The sequence below is a fragment of the Ambystoma mexicanum genome, chromosome 6q (assembly GCF_040938575.1).
Source record: "Ambystoma mexicanum isolate Mex_15411 chromosome 6q, UKY_AmexF1_1, whole genome shotgun sequence".
Lineage (NCBI taxonomy): Eukaryota > Metazoa > Chordata > Amphibia > Caudata > Ambystomatidae > Ambystoma > Ambystoma mexicanum.
The window spans coordinates 1,384,687,086-1,384,709,903 of NC_090937.1; the positions used below are offsets into that span (position 1 = coordinate 1,384,687,086).

Sequence of the window (22,818 nt, forward strand, 5' to 3'; positions counted from 1 at the left end):
GTGATTTTTCTGCCCACATTCTAAGAGGTTTTTAGAACCGGTGGCATGATCTGGGGGCAAACTAGCAGTTAAGAGGGTATTACTTAAAATGTATGCATGTTAAAAATCTGACACTTCATCAAGTAATGTCCATACTCCTTGCGCACATGTGTATACATTTGGGGTAATGTCCGATATTAAGAAACCAGTTAAAAAGTGCAAATGTTGCCATTTCTGAATGCAAGCTCCCAGGAAGAGCAGATTTGGACAGGGTATACCTCCTGTGATATGTGATGGGTGCATGTAATTTTAAACAAATGTGTACCTGTGAAAATATGTCTTTTGGGTCAAAATATAGATTGTGTGTAATTTGACAGGGGTGGGTTCTCTGTATCATAAACAGACCTCATCATGATGACACTTCATTTTATTCCCCCAATCAAGGGGAAGAGGAGGAAGTGGCCAATGACAAGTGGAGAGGGGTAGGGCCTAGGAAGCTAGCCTTTCCACCCATTTTCAAAACACATAAAAGCAGACAGTCAGGACAGATAGAGACATGCTATTCCATCTGCTGCGGGACGCTCTGCCGGGAAAATCCATACTTTACCTCCATCAACCTCCAGAGAGCCAACATAGAGACTTCAATCTATCCACCTTCAGAGACCAAGACTTTACTTCAGAATTTGTAGCAGAGAGGTCAACTACAAGCTAAATCCCTCTTTAGCAGGCCTCAAATCATTGCCATTATCACAGCCAGGCGAGCTGTTTGAATTCTTTGCAAGAACTCTTGCCATTTGCCAGAGAGCAGTGTTGTATCCAGAGGGAGACCAGCTGAACCGGAGACCGCTGTATCCGGACCCACAGACCTGATCAGAACCAGAGACCCAGACCAGCAGAGTAGAGCTGACCCAGACGCTGTGCGCAGAGACCGTCCGTGGCGAGTGAAGAAAATCTGACCAGATCCGTGGCGAGGCCCATTTATTTCAAAAATATATTGTGAGTACCTAGCAGAATTGTGCAGAACCAATCTCTTAGTTAAAATAATATAATTCAATCTATTTTAATCTAAGTAGAACTGCCTCCTAACTGTCACCTGTCATTTTGCAAAACTGTCACCTGTCATTTCTAGCTGCTAGCTGTCACTTGTCACTTTGAACTTTTAAAATTTCAAATCTGAAAAACGACCTTTACCATATCACTCATATCTCCGTGACCGTTTGTCTTAGAGACTTGCAGTAACTTTCCTCTGAAAGCTGGGAATCTTGGCTTTTCAACGAACCTAGAACCGCATTCCTACCCCCTACACTTTTGCCGCAATCGCGAAAAACGCACTCGCGAATTTGCCACGATTTGCAAATTTCTCCACGTGTGAAAACAGCAGCTTCCTTGCTTTCCTTGCTAAAAATTTGTTTGCCTCTTAAGAACCATCCCTGAATCGTTGCTAGAGTGAGCCTGGACTAATATTAACTTGATACCACTCACCCTGAACCTCTAGAGGGAATTAAAAGCATTTTAGCATATTTTTCACTTCATTGCCAGCACATCTAAAAGCATTTTGGGCCTGTGTTTCAAACTTCTGTAGTCTAAGCTTGCTGGGGTGAACTGAATTACATTTGATTGCATTTCTGAGAACTGTGTGCTTTCCTTCCATTTCCTTGCATTGCATAAAAGGGGGGGTGAATTGTCCAAGAAAGTGATTACATTGTCTTTTGCTGAAATCCTATCAAGTTATTTTCTGTACTGCATTTCATTCCACATTGCATCCATTTGAAACCATCAAAGTATTGTTGCTATCTTATCCATCCTATAACCACTCATCATTGATTATAAAGAAGTGTGCTAGTGCCAGACTATCCATTATTGATTACTGCTCAGATTAAGTGTGATATTCAATTATTAATTTATTATAAAGCGTGATATATATATATATATTGTTTAAATTATCAAATAAACCCTTAAACTTGCAAAACAGAACTACTTCTTGGCTCAGTGGGGTCAGGGGGATTCCAAGAGAGGGGTGTTATATAGGGGTAGTCATCCAGAACGCATGAACTGGACATAAAGATATATCAATAAGGGTTTTCATTCAGTATTCTAGACTAGGTGTTGACTTAGCTGTAGTGTTGAATTGAATCCTCTTACAGTTCGAAAAATGTACTCTTTGCGCAAACTTACTCCACAACGAATTCAGGCACAATTTTGCCAACTGCCGCCGAGCTGGGTTGTCCTCAATGTGTTCCATGTGCAAGAATATGCCATAGTGTTTATGTTAATCATCAATATAAGCCTGTTTAGCGTCATGATCCACGCAGTCTGCAGGAAAGCCAGATGCTTCCTGTTTTTCTTGTAGGAACATGTAAACATAATCACAGAAGGGTTTGAGGGTTATTGTTTTAAAAAGTCATATTTTCTGTATGTGACCTAGATGATAGCCATGTTTCTGAGCCGCCTGTAGCTCTGGTCTGGTACTGGTCATGCATCGCTCATCCGTGTGCTCACAATGGGCCTGTTTTGTCTTAACGCATGTCCGGCAAAGCAGAAACATTAGTTTACTGTTACATCTATAGGGTAAAATGGGTATGTAAAGACCTCGGGGTGGATAGACCGCACATCTGACTATGCCAAAATATTGGTCTATATCACCAAAATTGTTACAGATGATCTGGGGATGTCCCACGGGGTAGAGTTTGTCATAATTCACAGAGGGGTGTAGCCTGATAAAATCTAGATAGTGTATTTGCTCACCGTCTCCGACGTGGTGGTGTAACTTTAAAGCATTTGTGCAGCCACCATATAGCGCATCTCAGGGGTACAGATTGTTGGGCAGATTAATTTTTTTAATAAAATGGCCCACTTCAGGATTGTTCTGCACCATCGAGTACCACTTGTGTTCCCAGATAGTGATGACGCAAACCCCCTGACTGGCTAGAAAAGTCTGTTTTAATAGAGGGCGTCTATATAACTGGTATGAGTAGTGCCTGTCTAAGTGTTGAAAACCCTGGTGGGATAACAATCGGGACATCCATGATAAAAGCAGCTGTTAAATTCATAGGCTATTTCCATTCCCTGAACCACCACATAGCCATCCAACCAATATTGTCCTTAGCCTTTCTTTATCCGTGCCAGTTAGGGCGTGCTGTATATAGATGTCTGTTTGTGAGATGTATAGGAGCCACTGAATAGATGGCGTAGAATGACGTTTTTGTCATCCGTGATATGAATCATGGGAAAGCAGCATGATTTTTTCAGGTTTTAGATATATCTGTCTGTAGATCTGCATACAACAACTAGCCAGCATGATATTTTGAAAAGGATCAACATATGACACGTGTATCCCACCCTTTATAGGTGTTTCACGGTGTGTAATTTGAAACATCCCATCTCTGAACAAATTACAAGCTTGTGTTAAAATGTTGACATCTTCTTGACAGTAGGCCATTAAATCTTCTTGAAAGTCAAACACACTGTGTTTATTCGCCTTATACCACACCATAAATGGGTATTTCTTGCTAGGCATCATGTATTGAACACCGTATTGGTCCGGGTTGGAATCTGCTTATGTAGTTTTGTTTAGCAGCTGTGTTGAAAAGATGGGGAACAAAGCCCTTTGAACCGGGAAAACTAAAATCTTTTGGAAGCCAATAAAGCGTATCTGTAGAGCTACCACAAAGATCCCCATCAGCTTGGCAATTCATGAACCAATTCACTCATCACAAAGTACCCATCATAGGATTTGGATTTATGTGCTAGAAAGGTCTAGCCCTTGAATTTGCTCATTGCAAAACTGCTTACAAAGTCAGCCACACAGGAGTCTTCTGTAAATGTCCAATAGCTGTCACCTGTTAGATTTCCGGCATAGATATAGTTTGGTTGGTGGGTGACATTTTCTCGACAGACCTCCATGTCATACACTATGTAGTTCTCTGTTTTATTTTGAGGTTGCCCGGATGTTATGTAACACAAGTGTTCAACAGTGTTGACAACAGGACTTTACACCTCCTACAGATTATACCGGTACAGTTGTGAATCCATGGAAGACAAGTTTTGCAGGTGGGACAGTCAATGCGCAGTGCGCACATGACCGCCCCCAGTGCCTCTTTCTAAATGCGTGTGTCCAGACAGTACACAGACCTTGCGAACGTGTGACATTTGAAACTCCTCTCTTAAACACAGACTACAGTGGTATTGACAGCTGTGTCTATATTTGTGTTTGGAAATGTGATGGCAGTGCTGACAGAGATGTGTGTCAGCCAGGAATCCTATTAGAATGAGCATACCATAGAAATTATTGTTGTGTTGAAAAACATAAAAAGTGTTTCTGGCTGTTTTAGTCATTAGTGGAAAATATTGCCACACCCCATTGTTAATATAGAGTATCAAAATATTCCTCAAAGAGAGACAGCTGTTCAAACCCTACCAGAGTATCTGTCGTGATCCCCAGCTCAGCATGTACTGGCAGAGCTTTTGCACGTATATCAGCGTCGGTTATGCTAGACACCAAGCAGAGATTTAAGGACCCATGATCAAAATTTAACGACCAAGTGCCTTTGTATTTTAAGAAGTGGCCGTGCAGAATTTTGCTCAAAGGTTTATAAGCACCTCCGGAGCATGGCCTGACAATTAGCGCCTCCATTTTAGTGGTGCAAAACACAAAATCTCATTCATACTCTGTAGAAGCCTCCAAATGATTTTCAAAAAACTGCAAAGCAAAGAAAGTATCACAAGGTGATCCCTTGTAAACAATGGTCTGTTTAAATCGTCAGCCCCCATTCCAATTTGAACAAAATCATTGGGCCCAATAGTTTCTCCAATATCTGACGGACTGGTGTTTCCACAGCATCCTTTATGACTGTTAGCCCATGATCCAGGGAGCATAACTAGTTCAGATTCACAAATCTAAATACCTTGTAATGCTCCATGGCCGAGAAGGTTTTATAATGTGTTTGATGTGTTCACACCCTTTCAAAAAGAAACTGCTAAATCCAGTGTCTGGGGGGTTGGTGCCTGTGGGGTGCTAGGCCTATCACATCTAGATTTAACCAATCATGCCTTCGTTAAGAATTTAAATAGACACTGCCTCTGAACTCGAGATCTGGCACACTCTAAGTTTTGTCTCCTGTTTTTAGAGCTCTGTCGAAACGAATATCCACCCCCGTTTTCAACAATTAGCCATTGGTAACAAGGGGTCTGACAATGGCTGCGTTTTTAATCGGTCTCTCAGAGCAGATGGCTGTGGGGCTTGTCTTTGAGTGTTTTTTTGTTTTCTAATAGGGATGGTCTGCACAGAGTCATTAGTTGCTAGTCATAACTGTTTGTGCTTGTCTGATATGGGTGGTATTTCCAGAGTGGTTGTTGACAGTGATCTGAATATATTAGTCCCCGCAAATGTTTTTGGAATATCAGCTGAGCAATCGGTTGAGAAAACATTGATGGCTAGTGCGCTGTGTTCAATGGCTGAAACTGTGTCTAGCGCTGTAGCGGGCTGCACCACTGTTAATGTTTCATTAAATGCATTACAAGACCCATATTTAACTGATGTGTTATGTTAAACAACCACCTCACAAGCTAACCCAGTATCTGACTGCAACACTATGGCTAATTCAAAAGCCTCTGCCACTAAAGTGCTAGTATCATCTGTCAGAAACCTGAAGGTATCTCACTCACTAGTCCCCAAATATCTGTCATCCAGGTGGCCAGGAACATTAAGAAGATAAATAGACAAGAAGTATTTTGTGAACTTGGTATCATAGATAGAGTGGTCCAGTGCCACATGGTCGCTCAGTCAAAGGTCTGTGACTGGTACCCCGCTCCTGAACAAAGAGACTGTGTTGAACATTGTTAGTAAAGAAACTACAAGTACCAAGATGCCATAGGGAAGGCCGGTTCAAGGTGTTATGTTGGTCATACAAGAGTCAAGCCAAATCCCTTGTACAATCAAAAGTCCTTCACACATTGCAGACGTTTTGACAGTTGTATAACAGGCATTTGCTCCCGGGTGAGGCGAACGCTGTGCGAGTGTGGAGTCAGACATGTACCCTGCTGAGGGGTATCTGCAAATTGGGGTGAACCCTAACACTCCCTAGAACCTTTTGTAAATGGAACTGTTTGAAGAGTGACTGGAGGCTTAAGGCAAAAGCGTTACTGGGGGCTGAGACCCGCACTTAGGAAAAGGGAAGAACCCAAGAGGTCTAGTAGGACTTATTTGTTGAAATATGAACTGTTGCAAATGTGAACCCGATGGAGGGATGCTAAGAGAAAGCTAGGGCAAGGGAACCCCTGCTTTCTGATGAGATATGGAAAGTGTGAACCCGATTGAGGGAATTGTGAAACTGGTGTTTGCACCTGGCTGTGGGGAACGTCATGCCAACTGTGATGGTATAAATCCTGCGCTTGCCGTAGGTCAACAGAGTGACCCAGCGAGACGAGATTGCCCTTCGAAAGTCTCTGTGTAACTGTTCAAGTGCTCTGGTTGATCTGAGCCCAACTGAGGGAGGCTGATGACTCAGAGAAGGATCAGAGTGCAGCTGAGGGGGATCCAAGTGTGAAGGGTTATCACCCTGCTTAAAGTTTAACGGAAGGAACTTTTGTTTTGTTGTTTTGCCGTTTCAAGTCCTCTGAAGCAAGAGACTTTGGGCCTCATTACACGGTAGGCGGAGAACCATGGCGCTATTAGCACCATGGTTCATGCCGGTAAAATACCAGCACCGCCTTGGTGGAAAGGGGAATTACCGCCCCATTCCAAGGTTGGCGGGGCGGTAATTCCCCCTTCCACCATTGCCCTTCCCCATTCCCATTTTTGCCCCATAGGGCATAATGGGAATGGGGAAGGCGCTAATTACGGCACTGCAAATTGCGGTACCGTAATTAGCTCCCTGGGTCCCTTTGCGGGTTGGTTTTTAATGCCTGCAAAAAGCAGGCGTTAAATTCCCCAACCAGCAAAGGGACCTTGTAGTAAGGCAGTAAGGATTTACCGGTACCGGTAAAATACCGGTACCGGTAAACCCTTACCACCTGCCGTGTAATGAGGCCCTTTTTAATGAGAAGGCACATGGGCACAGAAAGCACTGATACTGAGAAAAGAAACTGCAAGTTTGTGCTGGAGAAGCCCAGGAGTGTGCTGTGCTCGAGTGTCCCGTCTTGTCCTGTGCTAAAAACGTGGAGAAGGGAGACCACCGCCATAACATCCTGACTTATCATTTTGTGAACACTTCTTTCTTTTTGTATGAATATTATCCTGCAGTATATTGTAACACAGCGGTAAGGATGGCAATAGGTTTCTTAGTATAGGCCCCTTTATTTGACTAGACTCCATTTGGATTGTATTATTATTATTAGTATTATTATTATTATTTGAGGGTCGTAGCTTGCTCCCATCATAGATTTTATTTTAGATTAGGCATTCATCTCACCCATTTTACAGTTTATTAACATCCTTGAACTGTGATCACTTGTGTCTGTCTTACTTTGATGCCATGTCTTTCTTAAACATCACTCAAATATTTTAGTAGCATCAAAACAGCCCCTTCCACATTTTCAAAAGCACTTTCAACCATAGATTGTCCAATCGTCTTTTTTTTAAGTATGGCTTTACACTTTTCACAGTGCTAAGCAAATTGTTAAAGTGGGCCTTCCCATCTGATTTTTATGACTTTTTCTCAATCTCCTGAGGTCTTTTCTCTTTTTGTTCTTTTAAGTAACATGGGTATATCTGCATGCACCCTCAGTATCTTTACGGTAATAACACCAGCGCCACAGTCATTTGAAGTGTTAATGATGTCAACACTGTGCCCTGACCCCACATTATGACCACTCCATTTAGAGTGTCTGCATCACTATCCAGAATTAGGATGGGGTTATTAGGAGGTGTTTCAAAAGCTGTATCACTGTTACTGTGTGATGGTGATGCAAACACAGGGGGAACATGGACCTGTGGTTGAATACTTAATGCTAGGTAATTTGTAATATTGATAACCTCAGTATTTTACATCTCCACATCGTTGTACCCAGCCCCCTTTTGAACATCATCTAAAACAGTATTATTAGAAACACCAGCGCTGAACATCTCCCGATCAATATCTACAGCCTCCTCATAAATCGCAACGGGAACAATGTTAATATCACCCGCATTATAGAGCTCCCCATCGTTGTGCCCACCCTCCTCTTGAACATCAACATAATTAGTATTCGGGGCACCAGCATCTTGACTAGCAACAGTATCAGTACATGCACCTGTTTAATCTGTGTTATTAAAAATGTATGTATTCTTGAGAATAGCCCCAAGAAGTAAATGGTTGCTAGTAGACCTAGTGCCTGAACGCAATGGCTGATGTAGTGAATTGTGCCCTATTTCTCTGCATAGTGCTCATTAGCACTTACAGCTCGTTTATCGTGTCATTATGAGTAACATCAGTAACACCCTGTTGTAAATAATACACACCTCCCTCATTTACCACCGCCCATGTGTCATCCTGCAAAGGCATTACAAGCTCACCTGAATGCATACATAAATTGCAGACCAGGTGTACTGCTGCATTAGCTAGGTTATCCAACTCCAGATCGTAGCCTTAAGAAGGTGTACTGACTAGTACCTCCTGTGCTGGATCCTCGTCGTCTTGATAACTCCCCTGAAACCTTTAAGATGTTTACATGGAACATTGCAGGACTCGCTAAGCATATGATGGACCCTGATGGGATCACTTTTATTTACACCCTTGATATATAAACCACATGCAAGAGATATGGTCAATTGAGTCCTTGGAGCTCCATGGTGTTGGGTCCTATGTAGTTCCGGCAGTGAAGGTGCGTAGAGGGAGGCCTAATGGTAGAATATATGGACTTTATGGACCTGCAACACCTGGTAGTTACCACCTCTGTGGGCAAAATATTGATAATATTTAATAAATATTATTACCCCTATGGTGATGTGTCATCAAGTAGTTTAATAAGGATGCAAGATCTTGTTCAAGAGAATAGAAGGCAGAATTTGGAAAGTCTCTCTTAACCTCCCTATGAGTACACCTTGTTGGAACTTGCAGTTTTAACTAGGTGTTGTCTCTTTGGAATGCCGTGCAGAATGGAAATGTATTGCATTACACAGAGAGATAATGTGTCCCAAACCAGGCTCCCTGTATGAAAATATCAGAGGTCACCTGGAAGGTGCAAAATCCAGAATCTTGGGAGGGCTGGATTCAAAAGCAAAAAACATATTGGAAAGAGTAAATGTAGATCTTGAAACTCTGATAATCAACCCTCTCAAGGAAAAACGGGACTTGGAGATGTAAGACTGGATCGAAACTATTTCCTTGGTGAGAAGCTCTAAGCTGCTTAATGCGTTCCTGACGGCAGAAAAAAACATAGGCCACCTGCCACGCTATTTAGTAAAATATCCTAACCCCAGAATAAGATCTAATTTTTTAAGGGTGAGATTGAACCTGGTTCCAACTGGGGAGGTCTTGGCATTAAGAAAGCAGGAAGAGCTTGTGACCAAACTATGTAAAGTATGCTCCGATCTAAGACTCCAATCACTTTGACATATCCTTATGGAGTGCGGAGGGACTTGGCCCTTGAGGCTAGCGAAATTAAGAAGATTTACACATAAGGTGCGGGGCCTTGTCTCGGAGCATCTTTGGGAAAGAATGATTGCAGGCCAAGAAATTCAACTAACGGCAATATTGGTTGAGATATTGGGAAATCTGAACATGTTTATTTAATTATGTTGGGAAATGACTTGGTTACGGGCTGAGGGATTGGCAGGTAGCTTGATCCACATTAAGAAAAAATAGATTATGTGAATATTATTGTGGAATGTTGGGTAAAGAGGAAGGCCAAATGTATTCTTTTATTGCTGTTCGGAAAATAATTTGCAAACAAAAGGAGAGGGGGTAATCATCCCACGCTGTGCTCCAAGAAGTGTGGAGATTGGACTTATTTTATTGAAATTAATGTGTGTAAATGGTTATTAATTCCTTTTTAATTATTTTTATTGTGTCTATTTTCCCAATTTTTGTGAATGTTAAATGGTACTAGTGATACATAATTTGTAAAGGTTCTAATGAATTGAAAAATGGTCTTTTCTTTTTGTGAGCCAAATACGATTAAAAAAACAAAAAGATCTTGTTCAACTATGGGGAAATCTAACCAGACTATCCCCTGCATTCTGGCCATAGGCTATTTATACCTTCAATTTGAGCCCCTAAGAGACCTGGCAGGCTTCTGGGATTAACAGGATGTTGAATGGGGTATCCCTGCACTGGAGGCCGTCCACCCATGCAGGGCATACCCACAGGCGATAGATGCTACCAACATTATATATGGCTTGAACCTCTTTGCTTGCAATGAAGGATTAAATCACGATCAACTATCTAAAAACACCTATCTTGGGCCAAAGGCACCTCTGGAATTGACTATATCATCATTAGTGCTGTGACCTGGGATTTTGTAGAGCAATTGGAAGTCCTGGACCATTGTGCTAGTGATCATAAACTATTCATGAGCATTATTAGAGGTGGGGAGTCCAAAAGGGAAATAGAGCTGGGTAGGTTTTCTCAAATAGTGTTAAGTGGACATTCAAGGCACACAGTGAAATGGACCAATATTCACTTACCTGAGAGGAAGTCAGATATGCGTGATGCCATCATTAGTAACATCAAAGTAATATGAAAACCTATGAGCCGAGTACAACACGAACATACTGATAACTTGAATCCCTTGTGGACTGTGTGTTTGTTGGAGCAAGATGGTTTTGCCATTACAGTAAGCAAGGTGGAAGTGCCAATTTGGGCATTGATTGGCGGGAAAGCACCAGGCCCAGACAAAACTTCGTTTGACATTTATAAGGACAAACGTATGATTTGGGCACCAGAGCTGTGTCTTTAACACCAGTGCCAACATTGGAACTGTGCCTTCTACAGGATGCAGAAATAATACTTATTTTTAAAAAAGGGTGCAAGGGATCTACCACAGAATTACTGTCCCATATCCCTCTTAGATGCTGCAGGCAAAATATTTGCCAAATTCTTTCTATTTCACCTGCAAAGTTGGGTGGACCATTCAGATATTGTTAATCATTTACAGACAGGTTTCCAGCAAGGAACCAGCACCATTTATCAGGGTTTTATATTCCAATTGATTTTAAAATAAGTACGCTATTTTAAATAAAGCAATAATTTATGTGGCTTTTATTGACCTTAGGACTGCTTTTGACTGTGTACCAAGGCATCTTTTATGGCAAGTGCTGGTTGAAAAACATATTCTGCTTAGCTTACTGGCAACAATCCAGCTTTTATATTCTGAAAATAAGGCTAAAGTCAGCAAGGGTCTTGGAGGAGAATTAACAGATCCCATAGATGTGATGAGAGGCGTTTGACAGGGGTGCGTATTGGCACCACTCCTATTCCGTGTCTATATTAATGAAGTCATAGAGTTGGTTGCACTTTGCCTTGATCCATTTAGGATGTGTTATGATTAGTACCCACTGTTGTTTTTTGCAGATGATGCAGTTCTGTTGGCTACCTCTTCAATGGGCATTTTTCCAAATAGTGCAATGAGCTTCGTATCGTGATAAATAGAGAGATAAATAGAATGAAAACCAAGACCATGGTGTTCAGGAATCAATGTGCCAGTCAAGCCTATATTCACCTTGACTTTGAGGGTATTAAATTGGATCAACTACTATCTATTATTACCTGGACATCAGGTATACTGAGAATAACCTGCGGACACAACAGGTGGAGAGAGCCTTAATAACCCTCAAGAGGAATAGCCAGGGTATTAGGATGTTCCTTGTCAGCCAGGAGGACCCACTACACCAGTGCTCCAGCTTTACAGGTTGCAAGCTCTACTATCTGCAACATATGGTGCTGAAATTTGAGCTATTCTTGAACAAATGCTCCACAGAACATATGGTTTTAAGACTGATTTTGATTTTTTCAGTCACCAGAAGCACTAAGTGCCAGCCTGCATCTGGAGTGTATTCTGTGTCCTTTTGAAGACTATATGATCTCAAAACCATTGCTCTATTGGGTACGAGTTTGGTCTGTTCCATTCTTGTCAAAATACAGAGAGGCATTAAACCATTTACTGATTCTTCAGGGGTTGAGATGAATCTTGCGGAGTCCTCACAAAGACCCTACCTAAAGTCTCCTCCAAGGTGGCATGGAGAAGGCAGCCACTACCTGATCCTGACCCTGCGTTTGGTATTGGCCTGGAGGATCAGCTGGGAGCAGGAGGGACCCAGGGGAAGACGAGGACTCTGGTGGGTGTGACACAGTATTTGTCTTCCTAAAAGAATGAAATATCAGGGATGCCAAAATATGTAATGGCTTGCTGTAAGAGAGAGTTTTCATTCCCCAAAGCTAACTATGTGAATGTGGGTGAAAACAATCACAACCAGTTATGCATTGGGAGTAAGAAAATAAATTTTAAAATTCTGACATACGCTGAAATGAAAGCTCCTATGAAGAACGGGGAACTATTAAAGATGCATCTTTATTTATTGCCAAATTAGATTATGAAGCCCATAATTCCCTTGTCAAACTGAGCTCTTGTGAGAGAAAACTACTGTCAGAATGTGGTTAATGTGGAAGTGGGGAAATACCAGTGGCAGAAGAGCTGTCATGTCCTTCGAACAGAAGGTATTCAGGAGGTGTGGAGCATGACCTGCATTGTATTTGACAATCACAAGTGTGTAATGAACAGCACCAATGTGTGTCTTGTCTTCTCTGGCGAAATATTGAAGCTTGGGGTTGAAGCAAAAGACTTTAGTAATTTGTTGGAAGCTAACCTTTACAACAGAAGTACTTTTAGTTAGTAGTTTTATTCTGGCCTGGCAGGATACTACACCAGGACAGTGAACCTTGTCGTAGTAGGCCTGGCAGGTGAGCGGACCAGGTGGAAAACATTGAAGTGCTGTGGTGTGGTCAAATATCTCAAAGAAGAAGTGGCAGAACCATTGTAGTATTTTTGTGAACTGTTGCAGAAGTATCCTAAACAAGATAGTTGTTGTTCTTAACAAACTGTGGAAGTATCCTTGCTTTATGCAAGGAAGGTGCTTTAAATTGGATATCACAAGTGGAAAGAGGAAAAAAGTGTTGAACATTTTTGAACTGTTGATTGAATTCAAATTTTGAACAAAAATAATTGCCTTGGAATGTTGTTGCAAGACATGATTTCCTGATCCTTTTGGAACTGTTGAAAAACTATTGTTGGAATCTGGGAAAGGGGAATTCACCCAGATTATAAGGAGAGACTGTTACTACGTTGTAGGCATAACTGCTATTTTTGTTGTGTTTGAACAGCCATATATTACCTTGTTGAGTTGTTGTATGTACAAGCCGCAGGGACTAACACTTTTTATTATAGTGGTTCCTTTAGTTTATTTTAGGCAGGGAAGTCTTCATCAGGGTAGTGATAGTGAGGCCTTTTGAGTTAATAAAACAGCATCCATCTCACATTTCTGAAGCCTCACAGGGTTCAAAGCACTACCATGGACGTTGAATGGTCATCATGACTATTAAAACTTAACCTAGGCCAACTCTGGGACTCGCCACAAGAAATGTGCAGGGGAGTGAAAGAGTTGGCGAAGAGAGCTAGTTTAGAGTGGGCAAGATATGGTATGCAGAAGGCTTGTATGAAACAAAGTATATGTCACCTTTATTTGAGAACTATTTGGATGTTATTACCCCTTGCTATGCTCGTACATTATAGGTTGAGTTTCTTATTAACACATTAAAAATAGCTGGTTTTATGAAAATCTGGAACTCAATCAACACAGCAACTTGTAAGGCCTGTGGGGCATCAGAAGAGCCTGTGGCCCATTTCTTGTTGCTCTGTGTAAAATATAAGGATTTAAGAGCCCACTACCTTGAACCACTATTTAAGGTGGCTAATATCCAATTGGTTGAGGAAGTGCTATTTTACTGCAGGTTCACTGGTGACTCTCACATTTTTTCTTTGGTTAAACGTATCCATTGGGCTTGGTTGAGGCTTCTTAAAAAAGAATGAACATAACTATCTAGCTAAAACGATGCAGATGATTACTTGGTACAATTTATGATCTGTGTGTGACATGGGCAACATGTTTAAAGTTTTTTGTGTGCTTTTATATGTGTATTATCTTGATCTTAATGAATTGACCATGTATTTTAAAATGTGATGTACTTTGATAGTTTTACAACCAACTACAGTTGGTTTGATGATGATGACTATATGCATTTGCTCTAACTTAGTGTGCCCACATTTTGTGATGGCAGGGGAACACATTCACTAGATGTTCGAACAATTTTGATAGTTAAAAGTTACTATTAGCTAAGACAATGTCTATTAATTGTTTGATGGCAGTAGATTACATGCTTCAGCTGTAGCTGAGCGAGCCAACCTCGTATTATTCATGACACACAACACTATTCAAAAGACAAAATCATAGAATTGTTTGGAAGCAGGAGATTACAGTCAGTGGTTGTAAAATAGTGTTCTACCTTTTTGCAGGAAATGGCACAAAATATTAACAGTGAGTATAAAACATCATAGGATTGTTTGGAGGCAGGCTATTACATTAGCTGCGTGCACCGACTTGTGACAGAGGAGACAAAAACTACTTGCCCAGATAAAAGCTTACAAATATTTGGAGGCAGTAGATTTGCTAAGAATATTTTTCCACAGTCTTTTGGGTGCATCTTTTCTAATGGACCTAACTAACCAGACTAATCTCTCTTATAAGTAGCTGGGGCATAGGGGCGAGTCTTTAATGAAGGTCAGGGAGAAAGCAAGAGGACGGGTGCAGTTTTCCCGATAGCTAGGCTAAGAGAATACATCACACAAAATACATCACACAGGTATACCAAAATATACACTTTATTACATAGTCAGGCAATGTCTGTAGAAGTTACATAAGTACTATCAGCTTAGGACAATATGCACAGTAAAACTAAGTGCAGGTACAAACCGTAAAAGAGCACGATTTGGGCCCTACATGCTCCTAAGGCTAAATGGAAGGTCTACCCTAGGTAGCCAAAGCAACATATTATAATACTAAGAGGTGGGGAAAAAAAAGGAATCGATAGACAACAGTAAATTACATTATACAGTAATGATCATGAACCAAAATTGCAGTATACGAAGAATCAAGGTATTTGGTCCTGAACATGATATGATATGATAGGTCATTTATAATGCGCCTGTACACAAGTGTGACTGTGAAATGTAGTTTACTGTTGCCTAGGGATTCCTTTTTCTTACCACCTCTTAGCATTAACATGTATAGGTTTAGCAATCATGGGCGCCAAACCTATATATTAATGAATGTTGATTTTTCAACATGGGTCAGTTCTAAGCATCTCCTGTCATCAGATGAAATAGACACAGCATCACTGAACACTTGCTCTGGCTCTGCATTGGCAGAGGGCAGCTTAGAATATCTAAGAGCAAGTCTTTAGTGATGCTGTGCCCATTGTTGATCAATTAAAAAATTAATTAATATAGACGAACACTGCATTGAGGAAGTCTGTGGCAAGGCAAGGTATTTAATGACATGTACAGAGTGTTTAACTGCCATTGGGATGTTCATGACATGCTGGAGTTGTGGGTGAGTGCATCACACATGCTTTTAGGAGAGAGATTTATGAGGGCCGTGTTTCGACATTGCATTCCATAATCAAGCAGTGCCTTTAATAACAAAGACAAACTAATTAGCATAGATAACTATACACATTCAAAGTTTGCACTATTGAAATTTACTGTGTGTGATGTGTGGGATTGTTAAACCAGTTTAGGTATAAGGTAAGGGATGATCATTCGCAGGTAATGTATTTTTGCCAAATGCAGCAGTAAGCGCCTCTCAATAATGTTTATGGAAGTACATATGCTCTGGTCTTGGTGAGAAAGGAACCTGGGGGGAGACGTATGGGTCCAAAGAAAACTAACTTTTACTATTATGCTGGTTATCTAAATAGCATAATCATGTTTATTGTAATCCTGTTGAATAACATTAAAAAAAGAATGTCTCCAAGACTGCACTATTTTTCAAGTGTGAATTGTGTTATCTTGTGAGGGAGCGTTCAAAGAAAAGGAAACATCCTTGACATGCTTTCAAAAAAAAAAAAACAAGGTTACCCTTATTATAAAACAAAAATCCTTCCTTAAGATATCAAGTTTAACTTTGCAAATAATGATTTCAAAACACACTTTTTTTTGCTTTTGGGTTTACAGCATGGTGTTCTGCTGAAAATGAATTATGAATGAAGAACTGCTTCCATTGCTATTAAATTATGCAATGCCACCGTCTATAGGAAGATTTATGACACAGCATCACTGTGCAATTAATTTGGATGGTATTATGGGAAATTCTCCTCTCAGCCAATTAGCAAGAGATATGTGCCATGTGGTCTTGAGATGTGAGGGTCGGACGACATTATGATAAAAGATTTCTTAGGGCCTGATTTACAGAAATGTTTTCCATGGGAATTTTCCATATTAAAACTTTTTTATAAATCAGGCCATAATCTTTTAAACTAGTGTATTACTTTTACAAGCAATATATGTGAATCACCTCTATGCATAATTACGTTGTTTTGATTTCAGTAGTTAACGGCCGACCTCTGGAATATATTATTTTATTTGATAAGATGCCCAGACATATCTTTCATTGAAATCTGAAGATCTTAACAATCATTTTGTGTTTCTATTTATTCAGATTGGTTGAACTCCTTCCTTCAATGAAAATTAACTACTATTGGGGGATAGCCAGCAAGTGCCTCACCTACAGTAAGGCCGCATCAGACCCTTTTGTCTACTCTCTTCTACGTCAGCAGTACAAGAAGGTCCTCCTCCATCTTCTAAACAGGATTCTTAAAAGAGATTTGTATCCATCGTCCGGCTATAACAGTTCTCTCGACACCGAAAACGACTACTGCCTTCACCGGACAAATTAACGTACATTATTTTGATTGTCATTCCAGCTAATATGTATCTTGGCCTCTACAACAGGGGATGAAAACACAACATGCATATTTCACAGACCAGTTTTTATGAAAGCATAACCAAAGCCAGAAGGTATGTTTTACCTATAAATAATGCTTTGCAAACAATGCCCCAGGTGTCAGCATATTTATTTTAAGTCTATAACCTGCCCTCCAGTTGGACTTACTACTAAACCGAAAGCGCAATATACTTGCCCTTTCATGGACAAAACCTGTGTATTAATGTTCTCTCCCAACCTATGGTAAAGTAGTACAGGTGTATTCATCATATGGAAGGCAATAGACCACTTCTTTTTGAATTAAACATTTGAAGCCCCAATGGATCAATATTGAAAATCGAAATGGTTTTCAAAGGGAGTTATGGTAAAAGAAACTCTGTGAAGTCATTGGCAGGACTACCCGATAGATGTATCAGGCACTTACTTTGCTAAAAACGTTATGCTCATTTGATCTCGCACTCTAACCCTTACCTTGTTTTTAATGTATGTATTATGTATGTAGCATAGGTACGGTATTACAGAGCTGTTCCTATGTTACGTTCCTAGGTGAACCATGCCTAGGATTGTATTTTTTCAGCCATATTGCCATGTTGCACTCCCTAATCTTTCATCTAACAAATTGATACCTTTATTGCTATACTCTCTTTAGTATGGTAACATATTAATCAGCACAGTTAATTCGAAGAGGAAGGGAGCCAATACAACCCATGAAATAGCTGTCTTTTTTACAACAGCGGTTCATTACACCGTCATTTTCCATTACCATTTAAAAGATGATAACTTGAAGGAGAGACCATTTAGTAAAGCTGAGCCGGACAGCCCACCAGTAGTTAAATCCAGTTCAATTATCAAAACATCTTCAATGAATAGCTGTGAGAACAATTTACCTGTAACAGTGTTTGTTGATGCAACACTTAAGACTTTCTTTTATGTTATCCAAACCCAGATGCAGAAAGTTGAGTGCCTGAGAGTCATTGGCATACATATGCAGTTGTCCTAGCAGAATGGAGCCCGCTGGAACTACATAGTCAGTGTGGACAAACCATATTCCTACAGAATGTTTCCAGTGTCCATTGAATGAAGTCCCTGTGAGAGAGGGAGGGCTACGTCCATCCCACATAGTGTCTCATAACGTGCCTCACAGTCCTACTGAGCCCTGAGAGGCGCTCACAAGAATTGTTTGCATGTTACACTTTTTTTTACGTCCAGAGCTCTTTCTCTGGATATTTCAAAAACATGACGAACATTCTTACCTTGCTGTGGATGGGAGGGAAAGGATATGGAGAGCAGAGTGGGGACCAGAAAGGGCCTGTTGGCACCACCAAAATCAACATGCCGAATTTTGGGTTAGTTTTGGGATTTCTATCATGCCTACTCGACAGCTGATAAGTACAGTACTAGGCTAGAGGCATAGCAAAGGTACGGCCTGGAAGGTTCCTCTAAAAACAAGCATAAGCCAGTTATGTTTAATACCCTGACATTTCCTTGCATTGCACAACCAAGAAAGATGGCATGTTAAGCAGCACTCATGATCAGCGGTGTCAACATCTGCAGAGAACCCTTCTAATAATAACTAGAGACACCACAACTTCTTAAGCCTATTTTTAACTTGTCAGGAAAAGTTCCATGTGAATGAACGGTAGAAGAATTTCCAAAGAATCTGAAGCTAAAGTTTTCAGAAAAGGGAGGGATCCAAAGATAATATGATAGCAATACATTATGGCACTATAACAAGAGAAATATTGTCACAAACTGGCATCTATCTAGGAAGTACAAGAGGAATGGGAATTATTCAGTTTTACTAGAACATTTTGATTAAATGAGATCTAAAAATGCATTTAATTAAAATCCATTTATCACTCAAGGGATTGACTAACAGTGAAGAGATTGGATATCCCAGTGAAACAAACACAATTGAAGAGATTCTTTGATGGAATTAAGGCAGCAGTTTTCTTGGAGGCATAATATTTATGATACGTAGAAATGGCATTAGTTACTAATGGCTTACAGTGGCATCAAGCTGATTTCGTTGTTATGTTTTTCTTATTTGCATATTTGACATGTTTTTTTGTAAATCCTGAGAAAACAAGGGATTTGAAGATCACGTTTTCATCATCAAGTTTATTTGGATTTGCATCTAAAAACAATCCATAAAACCAGTGCAAAGTACAAAAAAGAGAAAAAGAAAAAATGCATGCAATTATATCACAGTGAGAACATACCCTCTTAAAAAACCACAGCAGAAACAATAAACAGGAAAAATTCAGTTCTTTAGGTACGAGAGTAACAACTAGCCGATTTGTGGCACGTTTGTTCATAACAGGTAAGGTATAGCTGGCCTATATTGTACAACGCACCTTTCGCTAAGTAGTGGTCGCATGAGCCATTTTCTCTCCTGTGCATACGCAGGGCAAAAGATAAGAAAGTGTGCCAGGTCGTCGTAAGAGCTTTGCAAATTGGGCAGGATCTGTCTGCACGCATCCCAGCCCATGCTGCCACCACAGCCTTTAGGCAGATGCAGTTAAACCTTTCCTTAGATACGAGCACACGATCCTTGGGAAATTCTGCCCATAGTAAATAACGCTGAATGCCCGAGGACATGATTGTCATCAGCCCGCAATTCTTTGCTTTCATGATTTCTCTGATTTGGTTTCATGATGTCTCTGCTTTCTCTGCGTTCTCTACATGTACACAGGCTCATAAAGATGAGCATTCCATCGATTAAGTTTGCCCCCGGAGGGCATAGTACTGAGTGGATACAGATGTGTGCAATGTATCCCCCTCAACAGTTTCCTGATATAGGCCAACCAGGGGATCTTGTCTCCCGGGTCCTTGACTATCAGAAAGATTATCAATTTGTGGGTAAATCACATCCTACCATTACCCGATAGCCTAAGCCAGTGTAGTACCGGTTGCAGGAAGCTTGTGTCACTAATTGTTGTACAACCCAGTTCCATTAGAACTCTGAAATTCAGAGCCGAAGCTGGGTGCCCCAACAGCTCCATCCCAAATTTAGAAAGTGAAGGCAGATTCCCCTTATACCACTGAAGGCAAGGGGCTATTGCCTTTGCTTTAAACATAGACATGACCCTAGATACCCCACCAAAAGCCTGCTTGAACTGCAGGACGTTTTCATATTTTGAAGAAAGGACCAACTTTGTTCATCAAAATCAGAAATGTCCTGGTGATAGTTCAGGACAATAGCAATATCATCCTCCTTTGTCGTAGACACAGCAACCAAGGGAAAGTTTTTTGTAGTAGTAATATTTTAGTATACAGACGGTTTGCAATCTTTCTAGAGCAGGGTGGACCTACTTTAATATAGGAGCTTATCGATTGCTTAGTGAGTTAAATAGCTTAAAGGAACTAACAAAATGATCTGTCAATCAGCGGTAAGTGGAAATGCTGCATTAAGTAAGGTAGGGAATATTCCAATTCATTATTTCAGTTAGCCACACTGCAAACTCTCTTCTTTAAGGTGACACATTGTTGTGCTCCTGTGATGTCCAAGTTTCTGTTTTAATTTAAATATTAGTTTCAGTGTAAGGTGTTAGCATATTACGGTGATACTATATACAGTCCTACTTTGTAAATATATATTATTACCCCTTATTATGCAGCTTTACATGTATTGGGCATATTTCTTGCATTAGGAAATCTATGGCTGTGATTTAAAAATGTTCCTGTTGCATATATCTAGGGTAAAATGTCATGGGACTTTCACATGCAGACCAAATCCTTGATATGTGTTTATCAGTATGTGAACTCTGTAGGAATATCAATATAACCACAGGCAATGGTCTTCCAGAGTTCTGCCTGTTATATGGCCTTTAAATAGTTGTTATATGTAATAGCCAACAACCTTGTTGTTTTATTTAACGTATTCCTCCACAAACCATAATGTTTTCATATCAAAGGCTTGTGTAAATGCTATTTCTAAACATTAAATGCCCTCCAAATTGTATGTGCAGTTGATATGTCTTGATCAACAACGCAGGCAAACACAGACGATGAACTATCATTACCCTTAATAGAGCTAATATAATTTGGTTACAAGGAGCAGCTGTGAATCTCAAAATATGATACAAAGTAGACTACACAGCTGACTAGTAGGTCTGAATCACTCTAGTCCAAGGATCAACAACATGTCACTATAGAAAATGCAAGTATATAATACATGTAGTGCTACATTTATTTCTTACATTGCATGTTACAAGATATCAATCTCTGAAAACAGGATATTTCTGTTTCTTAAATATGTTTTGGCAGGATAAAAACAGTAATCCTGTATTACATATATGTTGAATACACATCGGTTCATAACACTATACAGGTTTGAAAATGGTTGTGGTCAGCGATACAACATTAAGGATACCTGTAATAAACTGCTGAATTATTCTTTTATCTATAATTTACATCAAATAAATCTTGATAATGCTAATACATCAATGAAGATGGATATTATCTCCCTCCAGCAACAGAATTAAAGAAAGAAGCATATCTAGTTTCAATCAACCAACACAATCAAAAATCATACAGTTAGGCAAACTCTGAGTGTCAAAGAGTGAAGGGAGATAGATGAAACCTGTGTTCACGTGAAGCAGGGTCTTGGTGTGTCAACGTTTTGCAAGGAAATTGCTGGTAATACATGTACATTTTTTTCAAATGTTGTATCATGGAACACTCCATTGTCTAATAGGTAAATAAATGTCATAAATGAATGAAGAATGACCAACAACACTGCATTATCATACATGGTTTAAAAGAAAACATTGAAAATATGTCTATCTCAATATTGTTAGAACAAATTGTTCCTGCAATTCGACATGGCAGAATCCCATTACAGTGACAACGTAAGTGATTTTCGTTTAGGCAATACGATTTTCAGAGAACTGTTTTACTTCTTTAGCAGCAATTTCCTATGTCTATAGGTTTTAAAATGCTGTAACTAAATGAAAGGTCAATACTAAAATGAATGTATTGTTACAGTAACTTTCTGTCTTATTTAGTATGACGTTTGCAGTCTTTATTTTATGTACATAAATCCAAAAGAGTATGTGTATACACATACTTCATTTGAATTTTATTTTACAATTCACACTAAAATAACTCTTGCAGGTTTCTTCTGGAAGAAGTGATACTTGTAAACTGTTTTAGATTATATTGTTTTGTGCCAAAATACTTTTGATAACTTATAATTATTACTGAATATAAAGAATATAGATATGTTATTTATGTAAGTTAAAAAGAATGCATAGCTGGTCTAGAGTTTAAAAAAATTGAAAAAGATTTTAAAGTAATATATTTTAAATGTAGTTTTACGTGTTTACAGCTGTCTTTTAAGATGTTTATTAAACAATAAAGATTGTATTTAAGTGTTGCATAGTTTCATTCCTTTAAATGCATATTGCTTTCTCGAACATCAGTAATACATACAAAAAAATTAAGTTTTCCCTCAATGTCTGTTTGTACTCAACAGTGTGTGGAGTAGGCCAAAAGCAGAACCTCTTTTCCAAATACACAACCAATTTCCTATGTTGTGGTGATTAAGAAAGAGATTGAACAAACATCATTCACAAGTAGTTAAATGCAGTACCTTTGCCCATAAAGTTACCCTTGATAATACAAAGCCTCCATCAGTGGCCTCTCACTCAACCCCCATAATCTTGCACCAAGCAGATTAAGAATTAAGGTGTACAGATCACAATAAAATGTAAAGGTTCCAAAGAAATGATGGCGAGCCAACTTTTTAAAGGATATAAGAAGCATTATATGCAAACAGAAATAGTGTCTTTCTAGAATTCTCTCCCATGGTCATGTCCACTGATATCTGCTTTGGGGTTCTATTCAGGTCATTAAAAAAAGTA

General features: G+C 39.7%; 1 protein-coding gene across 1 annotated transcript in view; it reads left to right on the forward strand.

Annotated features, from left to right (window-relative positions):
• Window positions 1-22,270, forward strand: part of GPR78 (G protein-coupled receptor 78) — a 437,396-nt gene extending 415,126 nt beyond the window's left edge. Inside the window, exon 3 of the mRNA XM_069632029.1 lies at window positions 16,667-22,270. Within this exon, the coding sequence (XP_069488130.1) occupies window positions 16,667-16,904 (238 nt within the window). The 3' untranslated portion in view covers window positions 16,905-22,270. The remainder of the gene's footprint in view (window positions 1-16,666) is intronic.
• The last annotated feature ends 548 nt before the right edge of the window (window positions 22,271-22,818 follow it).